The sequence below is a fragment of the Ranitomeya variabilis genome, chromosome 1 (genome assembly GCF_051348905.1).
Source record: "Ranitomeya variabilis isolate aRanVar5 chromosome 1, aRanVar5.hap1, whole genome shotgun sequence".
Lineage (NCBI taxonomy): Eukaryota > Metazoa > Chordata > Amphibia > Anura > Dendrobatidae > Ranitomeya > Ranitomeya variabilis.
In genome coordinates this window covers 971,037,896-971,063,111 of record NC_135232.1, presented here as the reverse complement: position 1 = coordinate 971,063,111, position 25,216 = coordinate 971,037,896, and the positions used below count along the sequence as shown (strand labels likewise).

At 43.1% G+C, this 25,216-nt stretch overlaps 1 protein-coding gene across 3 annotated transcripts in view; it reads right to left on the bottom strand.

Moving 5' to 3' along the window:
* Positions 1 to 25,216, bottom strand: part of TMEM131L (transmembrane 131 like) — a 161,739-nt gene that overhangs the window by 51,885 nt on the left and 84,638 nt on the right. For all 3 annotated transcript variants that reach the window (XM_077279362.1, XM_077279361.1, XM_077279363.1), the window contains 4 exons: positions 25,000 to 25,055; positions 11,923 to 12,028; positions 8,772 to 8,874; positions 6,191 to 6,344 (listed from right to left, as the gene is read on the bottom strand). In XM_077279362.1, the coding sequence (XP_077135477.1) occupies positions 6,191 to 6,344; positions 8,772 to 8,874; positions 11,923 to 12,028; positions 25,000 to 25,055 (419 nt within the window). The remainder of the gene's footprint in view (positions 1 to 6,190; positions 6,345 to 8,771; positions 8,875 to 11,922; positions 12,029 to 24,999; positions 25,056 to 25,216) is intronic.

Here is a 25,216-nt window from a genome sequence, read left to right as displayed (position 1 = left end):
TAGCGCAGCCCACGCTGTCCCTTGCGCAGCCCACGCTGTCCCTTGCGCAGCCCACGCTGTCCATTGCGCAGCCCACGCTGTCCATTGCGCAGCCCACGCTGTCCATTGCGCAGCCCACGCTGTCCATTGCGCAGCCCACGCTGTCCATTGCGCAGCCCACGCTGTCCATTGCGCAGCCCACGCTGTCCATTGCGCAGCCCACGCTGTCCATTGCGCAGCCCACGCTGTCCATTGCGCAGCCCACGCTGTCCATTGCGCAGCCCACGCGGGTCATTGCGCAGCCCACGTTGTACATTGCGCAGCCCACGTTGTACATTGCGCAGTCCACGTTGTATATTGCGCAGCCCACGTACAGTATATAGCAATGTGGCCATGATATCCCTGTTAAAAAAAAGGGGAGTAAGGAGCGGCCATTTTCTTCCGGACTGTGCGCGTCGCTGATTGGTCGTGGCAATGGTCGTGGGCGTTTTGCCACGACCAATCAGCAACTTGGATTCCATGACAGAAAGAAAGGACGACGGACGGACGGACAGAAGGACAGACGGACAGAAGGACAGACAGACAGAAGGACAGACAGACAGAAGGACAGACAGACAGAAGGACAGACAGACAGAAGGACAGACAGACAGAAGGACAGACAGACAGAAGGACAGACAGACAGAAGGACAGACAGACAGAAGGACAGACAGACAGAAGGACAGACAGACAGAAGGACAGACAGACAGAAGGACAGACAGACAGAAGGACAGACAGACAGAAGGACAGACAGACAGAAGGACAGACAGACAGAAGGACAGACAGACAGAAGGACAGACAGACAGAAGGACAGACAGACAGAAGGACAGACAGACAGAAGGACAGACAGACAGAAGGACAGACAGACAGAAGGACAGACAGACAGAAGGACAGACAGACAGAAGGACAGACAGACAGAAGGACAGACAGACAGAAGGACAGACAGACAGAAGGACAGACAGACAGAAGGACAGACAGACAGAAGGACAGACAGACAGAAGGACAGACAGACAGACAGACAGACAGAAGGACAGACAGACAGAAGGACAGACAGACAGAAGGACAGACAGACAGAAGGACAGACAGACAGAAGGACAGACAGACAGAAGGACAGACAGACAGAAGGACAGACAGACAGACAGAAGGACAGACAGACAGAAGGACAGACAGACAGACAGAAGGACAGACAGACAGACAGAAGGACAGACAGACAGACAGAAGGACAGACAGACAGACAGAAGGACAGACAGACAGACAGAAGGACAGACAGACAGACAGAAGGACAGACAGACAGACAGAAGGACAGACAGACAGACAGAAGGACAGACAGACAGACAGAAGGACAGACAGACAGACAGAAGGACAGACAGACAGACAGAAGGACAGACAGACAGACAGAAGGACAGACAGACAGACAGAAGGACAGACAGACAGAAGGACAGACAGACAGACAGAAGGACAGACAGACAGACAGAAGGACAGACAGACAGACAGAAGGACAGACAGACAGACAGAAGGACAGACAGACAGAAGGACAGACAGACAGACAGAAGGACAGACAGACAGACAGAAGGACAGACAGACAGACAGAAGGACAGACAGACAGACAGAAGGACAGACAGACAGACAGAAGGACAGACAGACAGACAGAAGGACAGACAGACAGACAGAAGGACAGACAGACAGACAGGACAGACAGACAGAAGGACAGACAGACAGAAGGACAGACAGACAGAAGGACAGACAGACAGAAGGACAGACAGACAGAAGGACAGACAGACAGAAGGACAGACAGACAGACAGACAGAAGGACAGACAGACAGACAGAAGGACAGACAGACAGACAGAAGGACAGACAGACAGACAGAAGGACAGACAGACAGAAGGACAGACAGACAGAAGGACAGACAGACAGAAGGACAGACAGACAGAAGGACAGACAGACAGAAGGACAGACAGACAGAAGGACAGACAGACAGACAGAAGGACAGACAGACAGACAGACAGACAGAAGGACAGACAGAAGGACAGACAGACAGAAGGACAGACAGACAGAAGGACAGACAGACAGACAGAAGGACAGACAGACAGACAGAAGGACAGACAGACAGACAGAAGGACAGACAGACAGACAGAAGGACAGACAGACAGACAGACAGAAGGACAGACAGACAGACAGAAGGACAGACAGACAGACAGAAGGACAGACAGACAGACAGAAGGACAGACAGACAGACAGAAGGACAGACAGACAGACAGAAGGACAGACAGACAGACAGAAGGACAGACAGAAGGACAGACAGAAGGACAGACAGACAGACAGAAGGACAGACGGACAGACAGAAGGACAGACAGAAGGACAGACAGAAGGACAGACAGAAGGACAGACAGAAGGACAGACAGAAGGACAGACAGAAGGACAGACAGAAGGACAGACAGAAGGACAGACAGAAGGACAGACAGAAGGACAGACAGAAGGACAGACAGACAGAAGGACAGACAGACAGAAGGACAGACAGACAGAAGGACAGACAGACAGAAGGACAGACAGACAGAAGGACAGACAGACAGAAGGACAGACAGACAGAAGGACAGACAGACAGAAGGACAGACAGACAGACAGAAGGACAGACAGACAGAAGGACAGACAGACAGAAGGACAGACAGAAGGACAGACAGACAGAAGGACAGACAGACAGAAGGACAGACAGACAGAAGGACAGACAGACAGAAGGACAGACAGACAGAAGGACAGACAGACAGAAGGACAGACAGACAGAAGGACAGACAGACAGAAGGACAGACAGACAGAAGGACAGACAGACAGAAGGACAGACAGACAGAAGGACAGACAGACAGAAGGACAGACAGACAGAAGGACGGAAGTACCCCTTAGACAATTATATAGTAGAAAAGCATCAGGCCTGCGGCTTGCCGGCTTCACTGACCAAAAAAGGGTGCTTTCTAGTAAACACTTCAAGGAGAATGCTAACAGGTAAGCTCAGTCACATATTACAGCCCGCAATTGCCCTAAATCATCTTAACACGTTACAAATTAATTTATTATTATTTTGCTTTGCTTATATTGCACCATCATAGCCCACGGCACTTAACAGACATTATTGACACTGCCCCCATTGGGGCTCACAATCTACATTCCCTATCAGTTTGGAGTGGAGTGTCATATCAAAGTGAAGCTGTTTTTATAGAGGAGGTTGGGTCATAAATGGTGATTATCACCTATCCACAAGACATGATACAGCTTGCTGTTTGCTGTGGGGTTCTATTGCTTTATCACTCACCAATCCCGAGAGCAGGGCTCAGATTCAGTGTGCCACCACTCTATTCCCGCTCTACCGGACTGCAGATGTTAGAGCACAGCGCTCACCTATCTCAAGCAGTTCCTGTTACTATGGAGTGTCAGACACATATGGGAGCATCATACTGTTCAGAGTGGACACTCCGGGGATCTGTCTTTTAGGCTACTTTCACACTTCCGTCGGTACGGGGCCATCGCAAACCGTCGGCCCGACGGACGTTGTGCTAAATTTAGCACAACGTGGGCAGCGGATGCAGTTTTACAACGCATCCGCTGCCCATTATGATGAGCGGAGAGGAGGGGGCGGAGTTTCGGCCGGGCATGCGCAGTCGAAAATGGCGGTCACATCGCAAAAAAAAAGTTACATGGAACTTTTTTCTGTGCGTCGCGGCCGCCAAAAACACGACACATTCGTTGCACGACGGATGCGACTTGTGTCCATATGTCGCAATGCATCGCTAATGCAAGTCTATGGAGAAAAAACGCATCCTGCGGGCAACTTTGTAGGATGCGTTTTTTTCTCCAAAACGACACATTGCGACAGCTCCCAGAAGACGGAAGTGTGAAAGTAGCCTAAGATAAGTGAGGGTCCTAGTAATCCGTAAATTCAGACCTATTTTGAAATCCAGACCCCAGTTCAGAGCGATTTGGCCATTTCCTATAAGGCCTATCGCACATATCTGAACAGATGAGAATAATAGAACACATAAATAAAAAGAACAAATGGTGATGTTCTTCTCACAACAAATGGCATTGTAGGCTATAAATAATGTAATAATGGATATAGAATGTATAGCAAGTGGAGAAAGGTTGAACTTGATGGACTCCATTCCTTTTTTCAACCCTTTATATATGTAGGACAGTCTGACAACACAAAATAACTCTTCAAATCAAGCACACTACCTTGGTGCACCCTTGTCTTGGCCAAAAAGATCCGTGCACCTTCCCACCTACGGTACTTCATTTCATTTATCTCCGTCCTCCTCTTTATTGGCTAACAGCTGTGGCTTTACAGAAGCCAGAGAAATTGAGACATGGATGGAAACCAAGTAGATGGGAAGGCGAGGCGCACTGAACCAAATGACCAATCTGACGTTTCGGGGGTAACAAGATTTTCTTACATAAAATTACCTATTAAGGTTTCAAATTTTACCAGTAGATACAGATTAGGATAATTGTGGTAAAGTTCTGCGCTGCTGAAGTACTAGAATTCCAGAATTATTAGTACATGTGGCTTTATTATTCTACGCGTTTCACAGGTTCCTGTGGTGTTTCCTGACGAAGGAGTCGGACTCTGAAACGCATAGAATAATAAAGTCACTGGTAGTAATAATTGTTGTAGTGATTCAGCAGTGCAGAAATTTACCACAATTATCCCAATCTGTAGCCAACGGCTGGTCCTTCCTGCACTCGTGCATCTGCTGCAGCGAATCCTTTCAATGCTTCAGCTACATCTGGTGAGTGCAATCTTATGGATTAACCTTTTAACCTCAGATAAGACACTATTTGCTCTCTTTCCTTCAACAGTTTCCATACAATTTTACCAGTAGAGGTATCTAGTAAAAAAACAAATGATAAGAAAATGTATTTTCTTCTGAATGCTTGTCCGGGAGAGGGCAGAACACACTCTTTCAGAATAAAAAAAACTCTATATCCTAAAACAAAGGCATTTCTCTACATCTTTTGCATTTAGGGCATACCAACATCAATTTCTATTTTACATATATATATAAAAAAAAAATAAAAAATCTCCCGCTTGGCAGCTGTTTTGCACCCCTCTTTCGCTCATAAAAACTGAAGGATGTTGTCTGAACCTTTCTTCCATTGTTACTGCAATAAATCATTTGAAAACATATATAAAATGGATGTCTTCAGTTTTTTTTTTTATACATTTTCAATGATTCCCCATAGACATAAATGGCCGATTTTGATAGGCAATAACTGATAAAAAATGGGGCCTGACCGGATGATAAAAACTGTAGAATACAAGGCGGTCTACTCCATGTAGGTATATTAACGGCTCTAGTTTAATAAGCAAGTTGTGTGCAGCAAGTTTTGCGCATGGCGAGTTTTGCGCGTGGCGGGTTTTATGTGTGGTGCCTTTTTGAATATGTGCAAGTTTTGTGTGAGGCAACTTTTGCATGTGTTGCAACTTATGTGCATGTGGCAATTTTTCCGCGTGTGCAAGTTTTGCGTGTGGCGAGTTTTCCATGAGGTGAGTTTTGCACGTGTGGCGAGTTTTGCATGTGGAGAGTTTTGCGCGTAGCGAGTTTTGAGCGGCGACTTATGTGTTTCGACTTTTATGTTGCGAGGTTGGTGTATGTGTGGTGAAATGTGCGCTGAGGGTGGTATATGTGTTCGAGCACGTGGTAGTGTGTGGCGCATTTTGTGTGTGTGTTCATATCCCCGTGGTGGTGTGGTGATTATCCCATGTCGGGGCCCCACCTTAGCAACTGTACAGTATATACTCTTTGGCTCCATCGCTCTCATTCTTTAAGTCCCCCTTGTTCACATCTGGCAGCTGTTAATTTGCCTCCAACACTTTTCCTTTCACTTTTTCACCATTATGTAGATAGGGGTTAAAATTTCACCTCACAACATAGCCTATGACGCTCTCGGGGTCCAGACGTGTGACTGTGCAAAATTTTGTGGCTGTAGCTGCGACGGTTCAGATGCCAATCCCGGACATACATACACACATACATGCACACATTCAGCTTTATATATTAGATATATATATATATATATATATATATATATATATATATATATATATATATATATATATATATATATATATATATATATATTTAGATTATAGTATATTAGCACTAGCTGCCATAATAACCATTGTACCTTAAAGAGCCCCTGGACTTGTTCTGGTACAAACACATCAGTGAGAATTACAGGAAAGTTCAAGTTATTTTCCAGCCACAGTGACCACAACCCAGAGGGATTCTGAAGTTGTTGCATGAAAAATGATATTTTTGCAGTGTCAAAATTCAGATACCTGGAGAAATATAAAAATTGAGAAAATATTATAGATACATACTTGCATCAATAAGCACCGTATGCTCTCATTAACCCCTTAACGTCATTGTCATTTTTTGTTTTCACCTCACCTTATCCCAAATGTTTATTTTTTACTGCATTTAAAATTCTCCTTTGGGGACTTGAAGCTGTGCTAGTCTGATGTACTATACATGGCACTACTATGTATAGTTAAAATCACAATTTCCTATGAATGGCAGCCGTGGGCTGGCTTTCACAGGGGGATCATAAGTAGGCATAAGGGCCATCAGCAGACCAATGGCTGACATGACAACCCATCGGTGCGCCGTCATGACAGCGTCACTGGAGCTCCGATGGGAGCATGGAACAACTCACTCCGAGCCCCCTTCCTTCAGCAAGACTTTACAGGTAAATATGCATAACCTCGGCAGTTAGAGGCAAATGTCGGCCAATTAAATCAGCCGTCATGTGCAGGGAAAGTTCCAAGGTCGACGTGCAAGGAAACATCAAAGTCAAGGAGCCAGCATATGATGCATCAGTACATCATATGTCGGTAAGGGGTTAAAATATATGAACAATAAAACTAAGTGGTTTTTCGACAGCTCTCTGAAAATAGTGTCTCTACAGCTGTTGGAAGCTCTATTTGCACCAGGCGTCTCTTAGGACTTTCAAACTGAGGTAATAGGGTCAACACCATATCCCTAGGCCATAGGTTTACTGGGATTCTAACTATGCAGTCGGAGAATCCATCCTATCAGAAAGTGGCTTATGACTAAGATAGGTGTGGAACAGAATGGGTGAAATTCAGTAACAACTACCGTATTTTCTGGTGTATAAGACGACTGGGCGTATAAGACGACCCCCAACTTTTCCATATAAAATATGGAATTTGGGATATGCCTGCTGTATAAGACAGGGGTCATCTTATACGCCCAGTCATCTTATACGGCGTGTGGTTGCCAGGGTCTGAAGGAGAGGAGACTCTCCTTCAGACCCTGGGATCCATATTCATGTGAAAAATAAAGAATAAAAAATATGTATATACTCACCCCTCCGAGAAGCCTGGCTGTCACCACTGCAAGCGTCTGCCCCCATTCCTAAGAATTGCAGAGGGTGAAGGACCTTCGATGACGTCACGGTCCTGTGATTGGTCCGTGACCGCTCATGTGACCGGTCACCTGACCGTGACATCATCGAAGGTCTTTCACGCTCTGTAATTCTTAGGAAAGGAGGCAGACGCTTGCAGCGGTGACAGCCAGGCTTCTCGGAGGGGTGAGTATATACATATTTTTTATTTTTATTCTTTATTTTTTACATGAATATGGATCCCAGGGCCTGAAGGAGAGTTTCCTCTCCTTCAGACCCTGGGAACATTCAGGATCGCTCCCTGCACACGCCGTACCCGGCGTATAAGACGACCCCCGACTTTTGGGACAATTTTTAGGGGTTAAAAAGTCGTCTTATACGCCGGAAAATACGGTATTAGGCTATGTGCACGTCAGGATTTCTTGCAGAAATTTCCTGAACATAACTGGACATTTTCTGCAAGAAATCCGCATGTGTTTTTTTTTCGTGATTCTCACGTTTTTTGTGCATTTTTTTCCGGAGCTTCCCAATGCATTAAATAGCAGCAAAAACGCAAAAAATCTGCTAAATTAATGAACATGCTGCGTTTTTTACCAAGATGCGTTTTTTTTTGCGGAAAAAACTGCATCATGTGCACAAAAATTGCAGAATGCATTAAAAATGATGGGACGCTTATGTATGTGTTTTTTAAGCGTTTTTTCCACGGAAAACAGCCGAAAAAACCGCGAAAAATCCTGAACCTGCGCACATAGCCTTAGGCTATGTGCACACGTCAGGATTTCTTGCAGAAATTTCCTTAACAAAACCAGACATTTTCTGCAAGACACCCGCATGCCTTTTTTGTGCGCTTTTTGCTCGCGTTTTCTGTGCGTTTTTCTTACAGATTTTTCCGGAGGTTGCCAATGCAATAATATAGTGGGAAATCCGCAAAAAATCTGCAAAATTAATGAACATGCTGCGTTTTTTACTGCACATATGCACAAAAATTGCGGAATGCATTATAAATGATGGGATGCATATGTATTCGTTTTTTATGCGTTTTTATAGCGAAAAAAACGCGAAAAATCCGGAACGTGTGCACACAGCCTTACAGAAGACCACACAGTTACATAGCAATTATAGAAACTGCATGGAACAAAGGGAATAAGAAACAAAGTGAATAAACTTTCTTTTAAATCCATTTTTTCTGAATTACATAATTCATGTATATTATTAATTGCACAACCTGTTTGATCAGATTTCATTCTACAGAATAGTTTGAGTTCACTGTTTGTGCGGGTGCCATCACATAGTACCTCACTCATATAACTCATAAAAGGTTCCCGTGGCGTTAACGTACCCCTCCGATTTGTTGTAGGAAACGCACAGGGACGGGGGAGGAGCAGCTTCTAGGACGTCAAGTCGTTTTGCATCAGAGGAGTCACACTCAGACTCTCGAAAGCCTGTAGAAAAACAGAAGTAAAAAATAATTAATGGAGGATAGTAGTTGTTCCATGGTCTAATATGTATTCATATTTATCAAATGGCACATTTATTAGTAGTATCAGACATGTGTGTTTTAGTAAATAATTGAATTCTCAATAAAATATCAATTCCTGAGGATCTTTCCTTAGAGCGGTGCATTGTGGCTTTCCTCTGCTACTCCTAGACATGTATGCATCAATCACAGCTGGGTGCTATTAGTTGGGAAGAAGTCCCGCCTCCACCTGACACTGTCCAATCAGGGCTGACAATATCAGACTAGGTAGGGACACACCCCTATGACAAATAACCCCCAGTTTTCTCTTGAACCATAAATGAATAGGAGGAGTATCACAACACCGTTATTAGACGAGATGCCCCATAACTGCAACTTCATGGAGATTAGAAGTATTTACTATAACAGACATGTACGGAGAGCTGAGGGCTCCTCACAGGGGGCTTTGAACTTATAGAAAAGTTGTGTCTTCAGGTGCAGTTGGTGAGTTCAGTATCTCACACTGTCTACACTGGCAGGGTCGCTGAGCTTAGTGATCGGCTGCAGCGCTGTCAACGTGATGTCAGCAGTGCAAACAACAAACAGCAGCAGAGACTTAGCGCTGGATATGAATACAGCGAGTGAAGCACAGTTTGTCTTTTATATAGTGTACTGTGCCTGGGCACACCAGTGATCGGAAACAAAAACCTTTCCAACCTTGGGTCTGCCTTCTCCAACAATAGCAGAATAACTGCGCTGCAGCTGTTGTGTGTGAACCAATGGCTCATGGCCTCCCCTTTCCTACAAGGTACCGGCTTCTCCCTACTCCTGGCTTCCCTCCATCCGGCTATCTGCGGCACAACAGCCGACGTCTCCCACACAAGCCATGTCCTGCCTACTGACCTCTGAGGTTACTGCCCCAACAGACACCCACCTTACCATGTGGCAGTGAAGCCATCTGCTGCTTTCTGAGCCGCCAACCTCCCTCCTATCAGCTACTTTCTGTTACTGGCTTCTTCTTAGCAATCTTCTGTGAGGCTATGTGCACACGTCAGGATTTTGTCAGGATTTTGTCAGGATTTTGTCAGGATTTTGTCAGGATTTTTCCTCAGGTTTTGTAGCCAAAACCAGGAGTGGGTGATAAATGCAGAAGTGGTGCATATGTTTCTCTTATACTTTTCCTCTAATTGTTCCACTCCTGGTTTTGGCTACAAAACCTGAGGAGAAAGCCTGACAAAATCCTAACGTGTGCACATAGCCTGAAACAATCCTTGCCTTTTCTCTCATAATTTGCTTACTCATGCAGCCACTTTTGGTAATGTATCGAATACAAGAGGTCATGACATCGCAATAAGAGTGTACTCACACTGAGCTATTTGTTGTTTTTTTGCTTAGTTTTTGGAAAAGAAACTCTTCAAAAACCACCAAGAGTTTTGATTAGAGTTTCTTCTCTGAAAACTAATGTGGTAACACCCTGCGCAGCCATAGTCCGACCATGCTTGGATGGCATTCTCCAGCTGAACTACTAATTAAATGTATTAAACACCTCGAAGGTAGATAACTGGATCAATAACACACAACAGTAATGCAAACAGAGCAAATGCTAAAAGAGTAGCAGTGTAAAGCCATATTACTGAGCAATGCAACTCCCTTATTAACTCTGCAATGTCTGGAAACAAAACGAAAGGTACATTTACTAGAGATTAGAGAATGTGCTTGGATAAGGTGATATCGGAGCACGCTCGTGTGCTAGCAGCGTGTCTTCAGCGTGCTCGAAAAATATGTTTGCGTCCCCGCGGCTGTTCGACAGCCACAACACATGCAGGGATGATGGCCTGCCTGTTAGACAATCCATGCATGTGCTGCAGCTGTCGAACAGCTCTGAATCATGCAGGTGCAGGGACTCAAAAATATTTTTTTGAGCACGCCGAAGACACTTGGTTAGCACACAAGCATGCTCAGATATCACCTCATCCAAGCACATTCACTCATTACTAACATTTACACATCACGACCATGGCAATGAAACAATGGGCAATCGGCTATACACAAGCCAACCGGCCACGCACAAGCCAACCGGCCACGCACAAGCCAATCGGCCACGCACAAGCCAACCGGCCACGCACAAGCCAATCGGCCACGCACAAGCCAATCGGCCACGCACAAGCCAATCGGCCACGCACAAGCCAATCGGCCACGCACAAGCCAATCGGCCACGCACAAGCCAATCGGCCACGCACAAGCTATTTTTTGTAATACCCTATTAAGCCAACAAGAATTTTATGCACACACTATTACTACAGATAATGATGATTTTAATGCGTTTATACACAACACAATCACCCTACTAACTATGCTTGTTGATCAATTATTTGTCGGTATGTTTACAGACGCTCCTCCAAATGTTCCCATTTCACAACTGGTGTAGGAAGCTGCTCGTCTACATTCCTCCCGACATAGCGCAGAACGCCTCCACCTCTGTGTGTCAGCACATGATGAAGGGGGTGGCTATCCTGCTCATTTAGCTAAACTGGCAATCCTCTCCATCATGGGTGGTCAACACACAGGAGGAGTCTTGCTTAGCTAATAAATCAGTCAGACAGCCCCCTAGCTTCATACAGGTCACCGACAAACAGGGGATGAAGGGTCCATGCCCATATGATTAATGAATGTGGAAGTGACGCTTCCTGAAACAGCACTGAAATTGGGATATTGATGTAGCTTTCAGAATAAAAATATATTCTTGCATATGAATTTTTTGCATCTGAAACAACTTCATGGGACACCTATAAGCAGTTTTGTCCTCTCATGATAGTCTCAAACAGTGATTATATCAAAACTACACTAAGCAGCCTAGTAAGTGACACATCGCTGGAGTAAGGGTTCTTGTCTCTACATTATGCTGCTCTTAGATTAAGTGGAAAAAACCTGGAGACAGATTCTCTTTAAAAATTCAACATTCAGAAGAACCTTATCAACACAATATCCAGGGAAAAAAAACAAAAACAAAATTGCTAACATGTAGTTGGCTTACCTGAGCAAACAATGGTTGCAGCCTTTGTGAAATTGATGGAAGAGCTTAACAGCATTACAGGATCAAAGCGAACAGATAAATTGTCACCAAGAAAATGGTGAATATCCTATAAAAAAAAACAAAAAACGTCAGTACGGGATATTGAATTCAATCTCATAGTAACTTAACAGCACAATACCCTATAGCTCAGTGTGCAGCAAGGTTCAATAAATTCTGACACGGAAATCGCCTCTCCAGAGGAAGAGGACTTGAACGCTAGTGCCACCTATTGGAAGAAACAATCCTAGAAGTCGACATTAACCCTTAACAAGCCTTGCCTACAAGTCTCCTTACACTGGCATGTCCGGCTTGTCACTCTCCACAAGGAGAGACATTATCTCTCAGACCTAAATTCTGACAGACACAATGGAAAAGTTTTACTACAAATATATAAAAATCGTATTACCACAATGGTTACATTTGTGCACATAGAAAGCATCAAAATGAGATTACACTGCTTATTAGGACGCCCCAGGTGAATGTCTTTCCATAAACAGAAAATCTCTCTAACACAGGGGTCCCCAACTTATCGGACATTGAGAGCCACATTCTGCTCTGAAAGACAATCACGAGCCACACTCTCTGAAAACAAATCGTAGAAGTCCTGTGCGCCTCTCTGTAGGTTGTAAGTCCCCAAGTACTCACTTGGAAAGTAAGGGTAAGTTTCCACGTTCAGGAAACGCTGCATGTTTGACGCTGCGTAGAGCCACAGCGTCAAACACGCAGAGTCCAGATGTTACAGCATAGTGGAGGGGATTTCATGAAATCCAGTCTCCACTATGCATTAAAAGACGCATGCGGCAGACCCACGGAAACGGACATGTGGCGCGTCTTTTCAGAACGCAGCATGTCCTTACAATGCTGAAACAACGCAAGGACAATGCAGGTGACCTGCCAGTGACCTCAGGTGCAGATTTGGTCAGGATTTTACCTGCATAAAATCCTGACCAAATCCTGATGCAATCCTGAACGTGGACACATACCCCTATATTACAAATACTCCCTTATAAAAGTAGTGATAAAACAGGAGTCCCCATGTAAAGCAGTAATTCCTTGAGTAGCCTGTTCAAAAGTAATAATGCTAAAAATTATTTAAATTTCCCTTTATAAAGTGATAATCCGACCCAAGATCTACTTTAACCCCTTCATGACAGGAGCTTTTTTCGGTTTTGCGCTTTCGTTTTTCGCTCCCCTCCTTCCCGGAGCCTTAACTTTTTTATTTTTCTGTGAAAATGGCCATGTGAGGGCTTATTTTTTGCCGGACGAGTTGTACTTTTGAACAACCCTGTTGGTTTTACCATGTTGTGTAATAGAATATTAAAATGCAATTAAATTGCTAAAAAGTGCAATCCCACACCTGTTTTTTCTTTGGCTATTTTGCTAGGTTCACTAAATGCTAAAACTGACCTGCCATTATGATTCTCCAGGTCATTACGAGTTCCTAGACACCTAACATGTCTAGGTTCTTTTTTTATCTAAGTGGTGAAAACAAATTCCAAACTTTGCTAAAAAATAATAATAAAAAAAAAACAATAAAAATTTGGGCCATTTTCCGATACCCGTAGCGTCTCCATTTTTCGTGATCTCCGGTTAGGGGAGGGCTTATTTTTTTGCGTATGAAGCTGGCGTTTTCAATAATACCATTTTGGTGAAGATATGATCTTTTGTTCGCCTGTTATTGCATTTTAATACAATGTAGCAGCGACAAAAAAAACTCTAATTCTGGCTTTTTTTTAGCGCTACACTGCTAAGCGATCAGGTTAATCCTTTTTTTTATTGATAGATCGGGCGATTCTGAACGTGGCGATAAATGTACCATAACTGTGACAGTAGCCTCCTTAGGGTCCGTGGCATCGACATGCTTGATATCGGTATCCGCGGTGGTGGAATCTCTAAGAGACTTGCCCAATTGGGAGTCCAGATGGATTTGGACCCTTGACATGGTCCATCCATCTGGACTCAATGAAAACATCAGTTTTGCCCCATTTCTATGATTGAGTTCTATTTGTATACTTAAATTGCTGCCCTATATTTTTTCGTTGTATTGTGTTTTTATACAAGTTTTTAATTATTGTTTTATTTTGGCAGATTTGACTATATATTATATAATTACATTGTCTCATCCATTCTGTGGTCTGATACTGTGAATGTCCCTCATTCTGACAAGATATTTGGATACGTCCTGCAACTGGAATGATGGATGATTGATGTGGGAAGCCAAGACAAGTAATATACGCTATATGGAGCTTCAGCACGGACTGATATAATATGCCTACATCAATACTAGGATGTCCCTATCAATAGTGTCTATTGTTGCTATGCCCATCTATTGTGTATGGTATTTTATGTTTATTTTTCAGTTTTGGCTGTATTGTATTATCTGGATGTATTACTCACTTGTTTGGGAGTTCTTGTGACAGGTATAGGCTATGGTGGGTATTTGCGGCTGTGCCACTGTGAGGGCGCCCTCTGCCTGTACGCGCATGTCTGCCCTGTCTGTGCTGCCCCTGGCAGCTTTCGGTGTCTCTCCATGGTTGGTGCTGTCCAATCAGGACCTGCCATCACGTGACGCCGATGCCGTCGCGGTTGACATGGAGACGTGCGCATCATTTCCATCCGGGGCCGCCACTTCCGGTCACGCGGTGCCCTTAGGTTGGCGGCAATGCCATAAATAGGATGAGCAATATGGATATGCAGACCCCGAAGAAGGAAGGTCCGAAACGTGCATCGAGGCGGACGAGCTGCTACCTGGACTGTGCCCCTGATTGCCGGTAACTACTGCAACCTTATAATACTAAAATGCATATTTGCACTATGGGAGATACAGAAGACTAAACAGCGTGGTCTGGCATCAGCTGTGGGCAAAGTGGAAGATAGATACGATGCAATGTACCCTATATGATACAGTGAATATACTATCGTGCTCAAGTTAGGGTCTGTAATATATTATCCCACTGCCACTTGTCCATTTTTTTGCGTGTCCCATTCTACTGCACTACATTGTGTGTGACAATTTTTGCATACTCCTGTCCCCCTCATCTGAGTTTATTGTATTTTAATAATAAAGTTTGTATTTTTTCTATTTATATGGACCTAGTATCTTTTGTGCATGGTATATTTATATGATGTATGACGATAGGTCATATCAGTCCAAATATTGTTACACATGTTCCCTATAATGTCCGAGGGTGAATATTCTGTAAGATGTGTAATTGTTATATAAGATATCATTATTTAACCCTTGCTGTGTGTTGCACAGGCCTACTTATTAATATGGACTTAAAGGCCAAAAAAAGCTTGGCTTTCTCAAATTGATAAGGTGTTTGGGGGTGATGGGCCAGGTTCTCAAGTGGCCATCGATCGTAGATGGCATGATCAAGCACTAACCCTACAGAATATGATGATTAAAAGGACCACTTTGTGGTGGAACCGCACATTTTTCAAGAAGTATCTGACTAAGAAAATTATACCTAGAGGCCTGCGGGTCTGTGTAGTCCCCACATTTCCAGTGGAGGATGGAGACTTTGTGGCCAGGTGGGAGGAGGCGTGCAGTGGCTGTTCCAACACATTGATGCGTTTGTTAAGTGATCTTAATAATAATACCAATATAGCACAATTGGATATATCAATTAAGACTGCAGAAGATGAACTTAATGTGGGTGGCACCCCTGAAAAGTTAGCCAATTTTAACAGTCAGATGGAGAAGGTATTAGAGATGTGGTCAAGAAAATTCATGAAACTCAGTCAAGAAAATTTAATAGGGACATACCTGACTATAAAAATAATAGGGTGTACCCGTGGAGGAAGCCTATGCCACAAGGGCATCAAATTAGACGTATACCATCTCAGTCCTCTGTCTCATCAGTGAGAAATCAGTCCAAGACATCCGGGACATCTATGATACTAGCTCAGGAGCGTCATCAAGGAGGCAGAAAGTTTTCAATTTTCATCCATATAGTCGACATGAATATCGATCACCAGATTATCAAAGACGTGACAATAAAGTAATCAATCTTAGTCAGCATAATTTCACCGACATTGATTTAGCACTCCTTGAAAAAGGTTTATCATTTTCACCAGCTGCGGCATTTGATGCCTTTACAGCTATAAAGTGCCTCCATATGTTCACACGTTCATTGATTTACAAAAATTATTATTATTTTTTTTTTTTTAATGGTAAATCGTTTGAATTATTTCCCACAGAGGAAGAGCAAATAGCACTACGCACTTTGGAGGAACTTGCCACCGACAAATAAAGTAACATAGTTATTAAGGTCGAAGAAAGACTAAGTCCATCTAGGTCAACCCATAGCCTAACCTAACATGTTGATCCAGAGGAAGGCAAAAAAAAACAAAAAAACATGTGGCATTAAATAAGCTCCACATTGGGGAACAAAAATCCTTCCCGACTCCACATACGGCAATCAGACTAGTTCCCTGGATCAACGCCCTATCAAGGAAACTAGTATATGTAACATGTAACATTATACTTTTCGAGAAAGGCATCCAGTCCCCTCTTAAATTTTAGTAATGAATCACTCATTACAACATCATACGGCAGAGAGTTCCATAGTCTCACTGCTCTTACAGTAAAAAATCTGCGTCTGTTATTATGCTTAAACCTTCTTTCATCCAGACTTAGAGGATGACTCCTTGTCCCCGTCTCAGGTCTACGAGTAAAAAGGTCATCAGAAAGGTATTTGTACTGTCCCCTCATGTATTTATACATTAAAATAAGATCACCCCTTAGCCTTCGTTTTTCCAAATTAGATAGCCCCAAGTGTAATAACCTGTCTTGGTATTGCAGACCCCCAGTCCTCTAATAACCTTGGTCGCTGTTCTCTGCACCTGCTCTAGTTCAATTTGTACAAATTGTAAGTAAGGCGTTCCTCAAGTTTCCACGTTACATTCATCACGATAATCTCTCGAAAGAGGAATATGGTCACATGCGCATCCTTCAGAATTTACCTGATGTGGTATTTAAACCAGCAGACAAGGGGTGTAATATTGTGGTGTGGCCTAAGGTCCTCTACGAGAAGGAGGCCCTTCGCCAACTGAACAATAAAATGTGTTGTAGGAAACTTACCTTTACCCCCTTGTCCGCTTATACCGCACAATTACAGGCCATTGTCAATGGAGCTAAAGAGGTGGGGATGATTACCAAGGAATTGGCTACAGCCCTCCACGATCGCCACCTTCTGCCTGCTACCTAAAATTCATAAGGATGCACAGGGGGCCCCACAGTCGTCCTATCATTTCAGGTAGGGGGAACTTTTTGGAAAATATTAATCGGTGGATAAACTCCAAACTGCAGCCTCTTGTAGAAGGACTTAAAAATCATTCCTCAAGGATACGGGTGACCTATCGAGGCGGGTAGATGGACTTTATCTGGATAGGGATGCCATGTTGGTGACAGCGGACATTGAGTACCTGCACACCAGCATTAGGCATGAGGATGCCTCCGGGCAGTGGCATTCTTCTTGGGTACATCTAATTTACCAAAAGATATTAGGGATTTGGTACTTGAGCTACTGAAATTCACATTGACCCATAACTTTTTCGTTTTTAAGGGACCCAAGGAACGACTCCAGGAATTTACATCAACTCTAAATATGAATGACCGCAATATCTATGTCATACAAATGTGATTATTGAATTTTTAGATGTGACATTAAAGCGGGACAATAATGGGGAGATACAAATGGATATTTTCCGCAAGCCCACTTCTACGAACATGCTTCTGCACGCCACCTCCTCCCATCCTGGACATATGATTCAATCCATCCCCACTGGACAATTTCTACGTCTTCGTAGATTAAGTTCAACCAACGATGATTTTGTGAGACAAGCTGAAGATTTAAAAAGACTGCTAGTGGAACGAAGATATAGTAATCGTAAAATAATAAAAGTGTATAACAGGGCGAGGCACTCATCAAGACATACGTTACTATATGGGACCGGCACAAGTAAAGATCAGGATATTGTCAACAGGCTTCCAAAATAAAACAATGTATAGATGGAGACGGGTGAACTCCTTGGGGAGAAAAAATAGATCTCCATCTGTCTCTTCAGCATCCTCTTCAGGTGATGTGTCTGATACATCTCAACACTCCATGCAATCTCGTTTTGGAAACACTGGTAAAAGGAAGTGGGAACGGAAAGAGTCCAATAACAAACGTGGCCAGAATTATTTTTCTCAAAAAAACACCCCAAAGGTAATCACTCTCTCTGAACATGTTTTCAGCCCTGCTGAAATTTATCTTCCATTCTTGGCCCTCAAAGATCTACATATGTTTGCGCGATCCCTACTCTTTAAAAAGTGGCACCACAATGAAGAGATTCAACAGGCCTTTCCACTACCGAAGGAACAATTGGCGTTACAAACTCTGGAAGAATTGGCCCGTGAACATTCAAATCCCTCATTGGGTTAGGTGCCTCCGTCTTTGTACCCTAAATATAGAAAGTTCCCCCCTTTGTCATTATGTCCCAATGTGGCCATTTTTGTCAAATTGGTTTCTCATGATTTTGAATTAATTCCAACTTCTATTAAACATAATAATCTGTCTTCAGCTGAAACACAAGCTATAAAGAAACTCAAACAATTTAAGGACGTTGTCCTTAAACCAGCAGACAAGGGGGGAACATTGTAATTTGGCCAATGAAACTCTATTTGACTGAGGCACAGCGTCTCCTTAGGGATCCCCTTTGTTACAAGAGGTTAACGTTTAACCCTTTGATTTCATTTAGAGAAGAGTTATTCAAGATCTTACAGAGGGCTCTTTCGGATGGTGTGATCACTGCACAAGTTCGTGATATCTTGATGAGTAAGGAACATTGCATTCCAACCCTGTACCTGCTTCCTAAGGTTCACAAGCACCCCCAGACACCTCCAGGTAGGGCTATCATTTCAGGGGTGGGTGGACTTACAGAGAACATTGGGAAATATATTGATTTTTTTCTCAAGCCCCTGGTGGAGACTATTCCCTCTTATCTTAAAGACACGTCTGATTTTCTTAAAAAGATTGACTCCGTCCATGTTGACGAGGACATGCTCCTGGTCACATGTGATGTAGAGTCTCTTTATACTAATATTCGCCACCAGGAAGGACTGAGAGCCGTCTCGCATTTTTTATCTATGACTAGTCTCTCCCCCCAGTGACATCGAATTTTTGTCTTATCTTTTGAAATTTCTTCTGACTCATAATTTTTTTCTTTTTAACGGATCCTTCTACCTGCAGCTCCAGGGAACAGCGATGGGCGCGGCTTGTGCACCTTCGTACGCCAATCTGTTCCTGGGGCTGTGGGAGAGGGCGAGGCACTTATCAAGACATACGTTACTATATGGGACCGGCACAAGTAAAGATCAGGATATTGTCCGCTTTGTGACTAAATTTCATTCTCATTTTCAACACGTGAGAAAGATACTAGATAGATCTTGGCATATCCTGAAGGCTGACCCCATTGTCTCACGATTCCTACCTGAGAGGGCTGCCGCCACAGCAAGGTGTTCAAAAAACATACGGGACCATTTGGTCCGTAGTCACTATATAGGTGAGCATATAATTACTTTTCTTGATACAGCGGCGGAGAGGGAAGGGTGAGTCCCCTGACGTTGCTGTGTGGCGTGTCCTAACTGACTGCAGCAACACATTCATGGACTCTAGTGGATCACAACAATTTGATATCAGAAAGCGGATCTAATGTACGAGTAAAAATGTGATCTACTATGCAGTGTGTCTGTGTAATAAAATATACGTAGGATTGACGACACGTCAATTAAAAGTAGGAACTAGATAACGTGTTGGGAGTTGTGGCCACGGCAGCCCATGAGGATGCATCCATGTTGAAGACTCTCCCTTGCCACTTCAAAATGTACCATAACTGTGACAGTAGCCTACTTAGGGTCCGTGGCATCGACACGCTTGATGTCGGTATCCGCGGTGGAGGAATCTCTAAGAGACTTGCCCAATTGGGAGTCGAGATGGATTTGGACCCTTGACATGGTCCATCCATCTGGACTCAATGAAAACATCAGTTTTGTCCCATTTCTATGATTGAGTTCTATTTGTATACTTTAATTGTTGCCCTATACATTTTCGTTCTATTGTGTTTTTATACAAGTTTTTAATTATTGTTTTATATTGGTAGATTTGACTATACATTATATAATTACATTGTCTCATCCATTCTGTGGTCTGATACTCTGAATGTCCCTCATCCTGACAAGATATTTGGATACGTCCTGCAACTGGAATGATGGATGATTGATGTGGGAAGCCAAGACAAGTAATATACGCTATATGGAGCTTCAGCACGGACTGATATAATATGCCTACATCAATACTAGGATGTCCCTATCAATAGTGTCTATTGTTGCTATGCCCATCTATTGTGTATGGTATTTTATGTTCCTAATTTTTCCATTTTTTATTTTTCTGTTGGCTGTATTGTATTATCTGGATGTATTACTCACTTGTTTGGGAGTTCTTGTGACAGGTATAGGCTATGGTGGGTATTTGCGGCTGTGCCACTGTGAGGGCGCCCTCTGCTTGTACGTGCATGTATTCCCTGTCTCTGCTGCCCCTGGCAGCTTTCGGTGTCTCTCCATGGTTGGTGCTGTCCAACCAGGACCTACCATCACGTGACGCAGACGCCGTCTGGCATCGCAGTTGACATGGAGATGTGCATGTCATTTCCAGCCGGGGCCGCCATTTCCGGGCACGCGATGCTGCTCCCCCAACCCTTAGGATGGCGGCAATGCCATAAATAGGATGCACAATACGGATATGCAGACCCCCAAAGAAGAAAGGTCCGAAACGCGAGTGGGGGCGGACGAGCTGCTACCTGGACTGTACCCCTGATTGCTGGTAACTACTGCTACCTTATAATACTAAAATGCATATTTGCACTATGGGAGATACAGAAGACTAAACAGCGTGGTCTGGCATCAGCTGTGGGCAAAGTGGAAGATAGATACGATGCAATGTACCCCATATGATACAGTGAGTATACTATCGAGCACGGGGTGCTCAAGTTAGGGTCTGTAATATATTATCCCACTTGCTCTTGTCCAGTTTTTTGCATGTCCCATTCTACTGCACTACATTGTGTGTGACAATTTTTGTATACTCCTGTCCCCCTAGTTTATTGTATTTTAATAATAAAGCTTGTATTTTTTTCTATTTATATGGACCTTAGTATCATCTTTTGTGCATGGTATATTTACAAATATGTATAGGTTTGATATTTTTTTTTCTTTAACTTTTGGCATGCTTCAATAGTCTCCATGGGAGACTAGAAGCTGCCATAACCCGATCGGCTCTGCTACATGCAGGAGATGATCAGATCGCCTCTATATAGCAGAACTACTTCCTATGACCGCCGACCACTGGGTGGCGCTCACAGCAAGCCAGCACTGACAACCATAGAGGTCTTCAGGAGACCTTTGGTTGTCATACCGACGAACCAATGACCCCCGATCACGTGACGGGGTCACCGGTGTGTGTAATTCCGGCACGATTGTCAGAAGCGCCATTTAAATGCCGGTCAGAGTTTGACAGCAGCATTTAACTAGTCAATAGCCACGGGTGGATCTTGATCCCACCCGTGGCTATCGTGGGCACATGTCAGCTGTTCAGAACAGTGATACAACAAAATCCTAACATATCAGGAGTTGAGGTTAAGAACAAAGTGTATAAGATTCCTTTGTTTGTGGATGTCGTCTTCTTAGCCCGAACTAAACTCAATATTACATTACCTAATCTAATGGAAGATTTAAAAAAGTATGGGGATTTATCATGTTATAAATTGAATACTTATAAAACAGAAGCACAACCATTAAATATTCCTCCTAACGTATTGGACCATTTAAAATTTAATTTTAAAGTTAGATGGAAGTCGGAGGCTAATAAGTACTTAGGGGTTAACGTGTCTTCTTCTTACAGCAATCTATACCTTGGCAATTTCCCGTCACTTCTGTGTGAACGGAGGAGACCGATGGACAGGTGGATGCCATGCTCACTCTCATTAATAGGCTGTATAACTTCAATCAATATGTCTCTCCTTCCTAAGCGGCTTTATTATTTTGAGACCTTACGGGTCAAGGTTCCCATGAGTGAACTTAAGTCTCTACAGGCAGCCATCATGAGGTTCATTTGGAATGGTAAGCATCACCAGATCTCCAAGCGTGTCCTTGTCTCTCATAAATCACAGGGGGGTCTTTCCGTCCCTGACAATAATATTATTGGGCTGCTCATTTTACATAGGTTTCCCACATGGGCTTCCTTTTGGGCTTACAACAAATGGACAGAAATAGAAAAATTATGGCTGGCATCAATCCATCCAAATTCGCTATTGTGGACAATTAAGCCCACTAGAATTCCAGTATCTTTGTTGCAGTTTACGAAGGAGGGGTGGCTTTCATGTATGTAGAAGTTTAGTTTGACCTCCCCTAATTCACCCATGATCTCCTTCATATATCAGCCTCTGATACCAAGTAGTATGGACTCTGCAATGGTCCACCCGTGGATTTCTGCGGGATTATTCATGTTTGCGGATCTGGTAGATGGAGCTTCTTCCATTTGATGCCATTAAGTCTAGATTTGCCATTTCTAACAGAGTTCTTCCAGCATTTGCAGATCAAGCATTTTCCTTCTTCGCTCTATGGTATACCGAAAATGTCTTTGACAACTGATTTTGAAAGGTTTTGCAAAAGGGGTCCGTCAACCAAAGGATTAATTTAGGAAATATATAGGATTCTAAATTATCCTCAGGATTGCTTAAACATCCCTATATGAGCAGATGGGAGTCTATCCTAGGGATGGGTTGTCACCCCAGTGTTGGCAGTTCATTTGGGAAAAAGCGGCCAAGTCCTCCATTTGCACGCTTTACAAGGAAAATCAGTACAAAATATTGATGTTCTGATATCACACTCCTGATCTCCTCCACAGATTGATCCCTCTACTCTCAAAGCTGGGTTGGCGCTGTAGGTCCGACATGGGCACTCAATACCATATTTTTTGGTCTTGTCCCGGGATCACGGGTCTTTGGGGGTTAAGTGAGAGTCTTAATTAGCAGGGTTCTCTATGTGGAGGTGGGGCTTGATCCAGTTATATATTTGCTAAATGTCTCTCCCAAAGGGATGGGGAAAAATTCAGCCAAGCTGTTGCTACCTATCCTTACAGCACCAAGGTAGCTGACATTTGTAGGATGGAGTATATGACGGCTTTTTTGGGAGCGCGAGTGGATTGATTTCACTCTGTTTGGGCTCCTTGGGATTATTACTGGGCTCAAAGAAACGGATTGCTTTTCCTCACCTCTTTTTGCTTCTTTTAGATCCCAAATCTTCCCCATTCCCCACCCTTGCTGTGTGAGTCTTGTCTTTATGCGAGGTCCATTTATATTTAATCTAATATAATTGTCTTCTGGTAATTTTCTGAATTCTGGATGTTGGAGCTAGCCAACAGTGGTGCTAGAAGTAATTATTCCTATGAATATCTGAATACTAGAATTCAATGCTTTATTTTACAATTTGGTATTACACCACTAGAGGGAGGATTTCCCTATATTATACCTCACATTATTTTGTCCTTGTAGCTTCTCTAATCATTTTATTCTGTATGATGTTACTGAATGTAATTGTTTGTTCAGACTTGTTTCCATTTGTTAAACTATAAAAATCTTAATAAAAATTTACACTTAAAAAGAAAAAAAGTAATGATCTGAGTGTAGTTTATACAATAATAATGCCCTCTTAAAAATTATGCCTGCAGTGTATACCAATACAGTTGAGTAGCACTCATTAGAACACACAGCCGTGAGCCATACATGATGGGCCGGCGAGCCACCTGTGGATCACAAGAGACAGGTTGGGGACCCTTGTTCTCACAAAAAAAAAAAAAACTGGAGGAAATGCGTTGTTGTATCAAGGGTCCCAACATCTGGTTTATTTTAAGGAATAGAAGAAACAACATTTTGGATTGCTCCATAGATGATTATTATCTAGATATAGAAAACCAAAAAAGAATGGACACTGGAGCTATATAAAATACTCAATCATTTATATTACAAGATTAAATAAAAGAATTAAATCTATACTTAATTCTGTTATTTAATCTTGTAATAAAAATTACTGAGTATTTTATATAGCTCCGGTGTCCATCCTTTTTTGGTTTTCTATTAGTTTTTTTATGGACGAGCTTTTCTATTGTACGCCCCCTTTGGGTAGTACAAAAACAAAGCCACTGATTCATCAAAACCATTTTGCTAGAATTCTAGATGTTGAGACTTTTGTTGTTTTCACCCAGCTTCGCCAAAATGGGTGCAGCGGAGGCGTGGCGGGAGTGTGACATAACAGTTCGTTTAATTCATGACGAGTTGTGGCGTTCCCTACACCAGAAATCTTACTTCAGTTAAGGACTGAAGATTTCTCTCGTGGTGCACGTAAGCACAAATCACTTGTCAGACGCTCTAGATTCAGGAATTAGGACCACCACGGCACCATCGACTCCGACTGCTCAATTTCCCTAACTCCGACCCCACAGCACTGCCTCACTACTGAGCATGTACAGAAGTGCAGCACAGATTCATCTCAACTAAAAGGCGAGATCCTTCGATCAGGAACAGAACAGCCATTTATAGGACATTTCAGAACTTTCCCACATTCTTATGAAAACATTTACAGCACATCCTGCACAGAACTACTGAACCCAATTTATTATATATTTTAGGAGTCGGAGTCGCTCCATTTTATACAGACTCCAACCCCACCAAAATGGACACCGAATATATAAATATATGATAGCCAGACCTCAATTGCATACACAGAACTGGGGTACACAGTGGGAAAAATAAGTATCTGATTCACTGCCGATTTATCAAGTTTTAACAAGCACTCATTTTCTCCAGTGTGCACGCACGCACACACGCACGCACGCACGGGATCACGCACGCACGCGCGAAAATGAGAGCTCGTTAAAACTTGATAATGTCATGATATTTGTTGAGAAAGATATTAACCAAATGCTGGCATGCAATTACCTGCATATGGACCAGTCCATTGCCAGAATTCAATATGTACATAATCACTGAATTACCTATGGGTAAAAAAAGTGAAAATTCAGATAGTACTTGAGCATAAAAGAAATTAACACTTTGCATTCTACCCAGCTGAAAAGCATACATTAATTATGTGCAAAATATACATACAAAACAGCCAGCAAAACCTATATTACCTGCTTGCAATCATTCAACGACT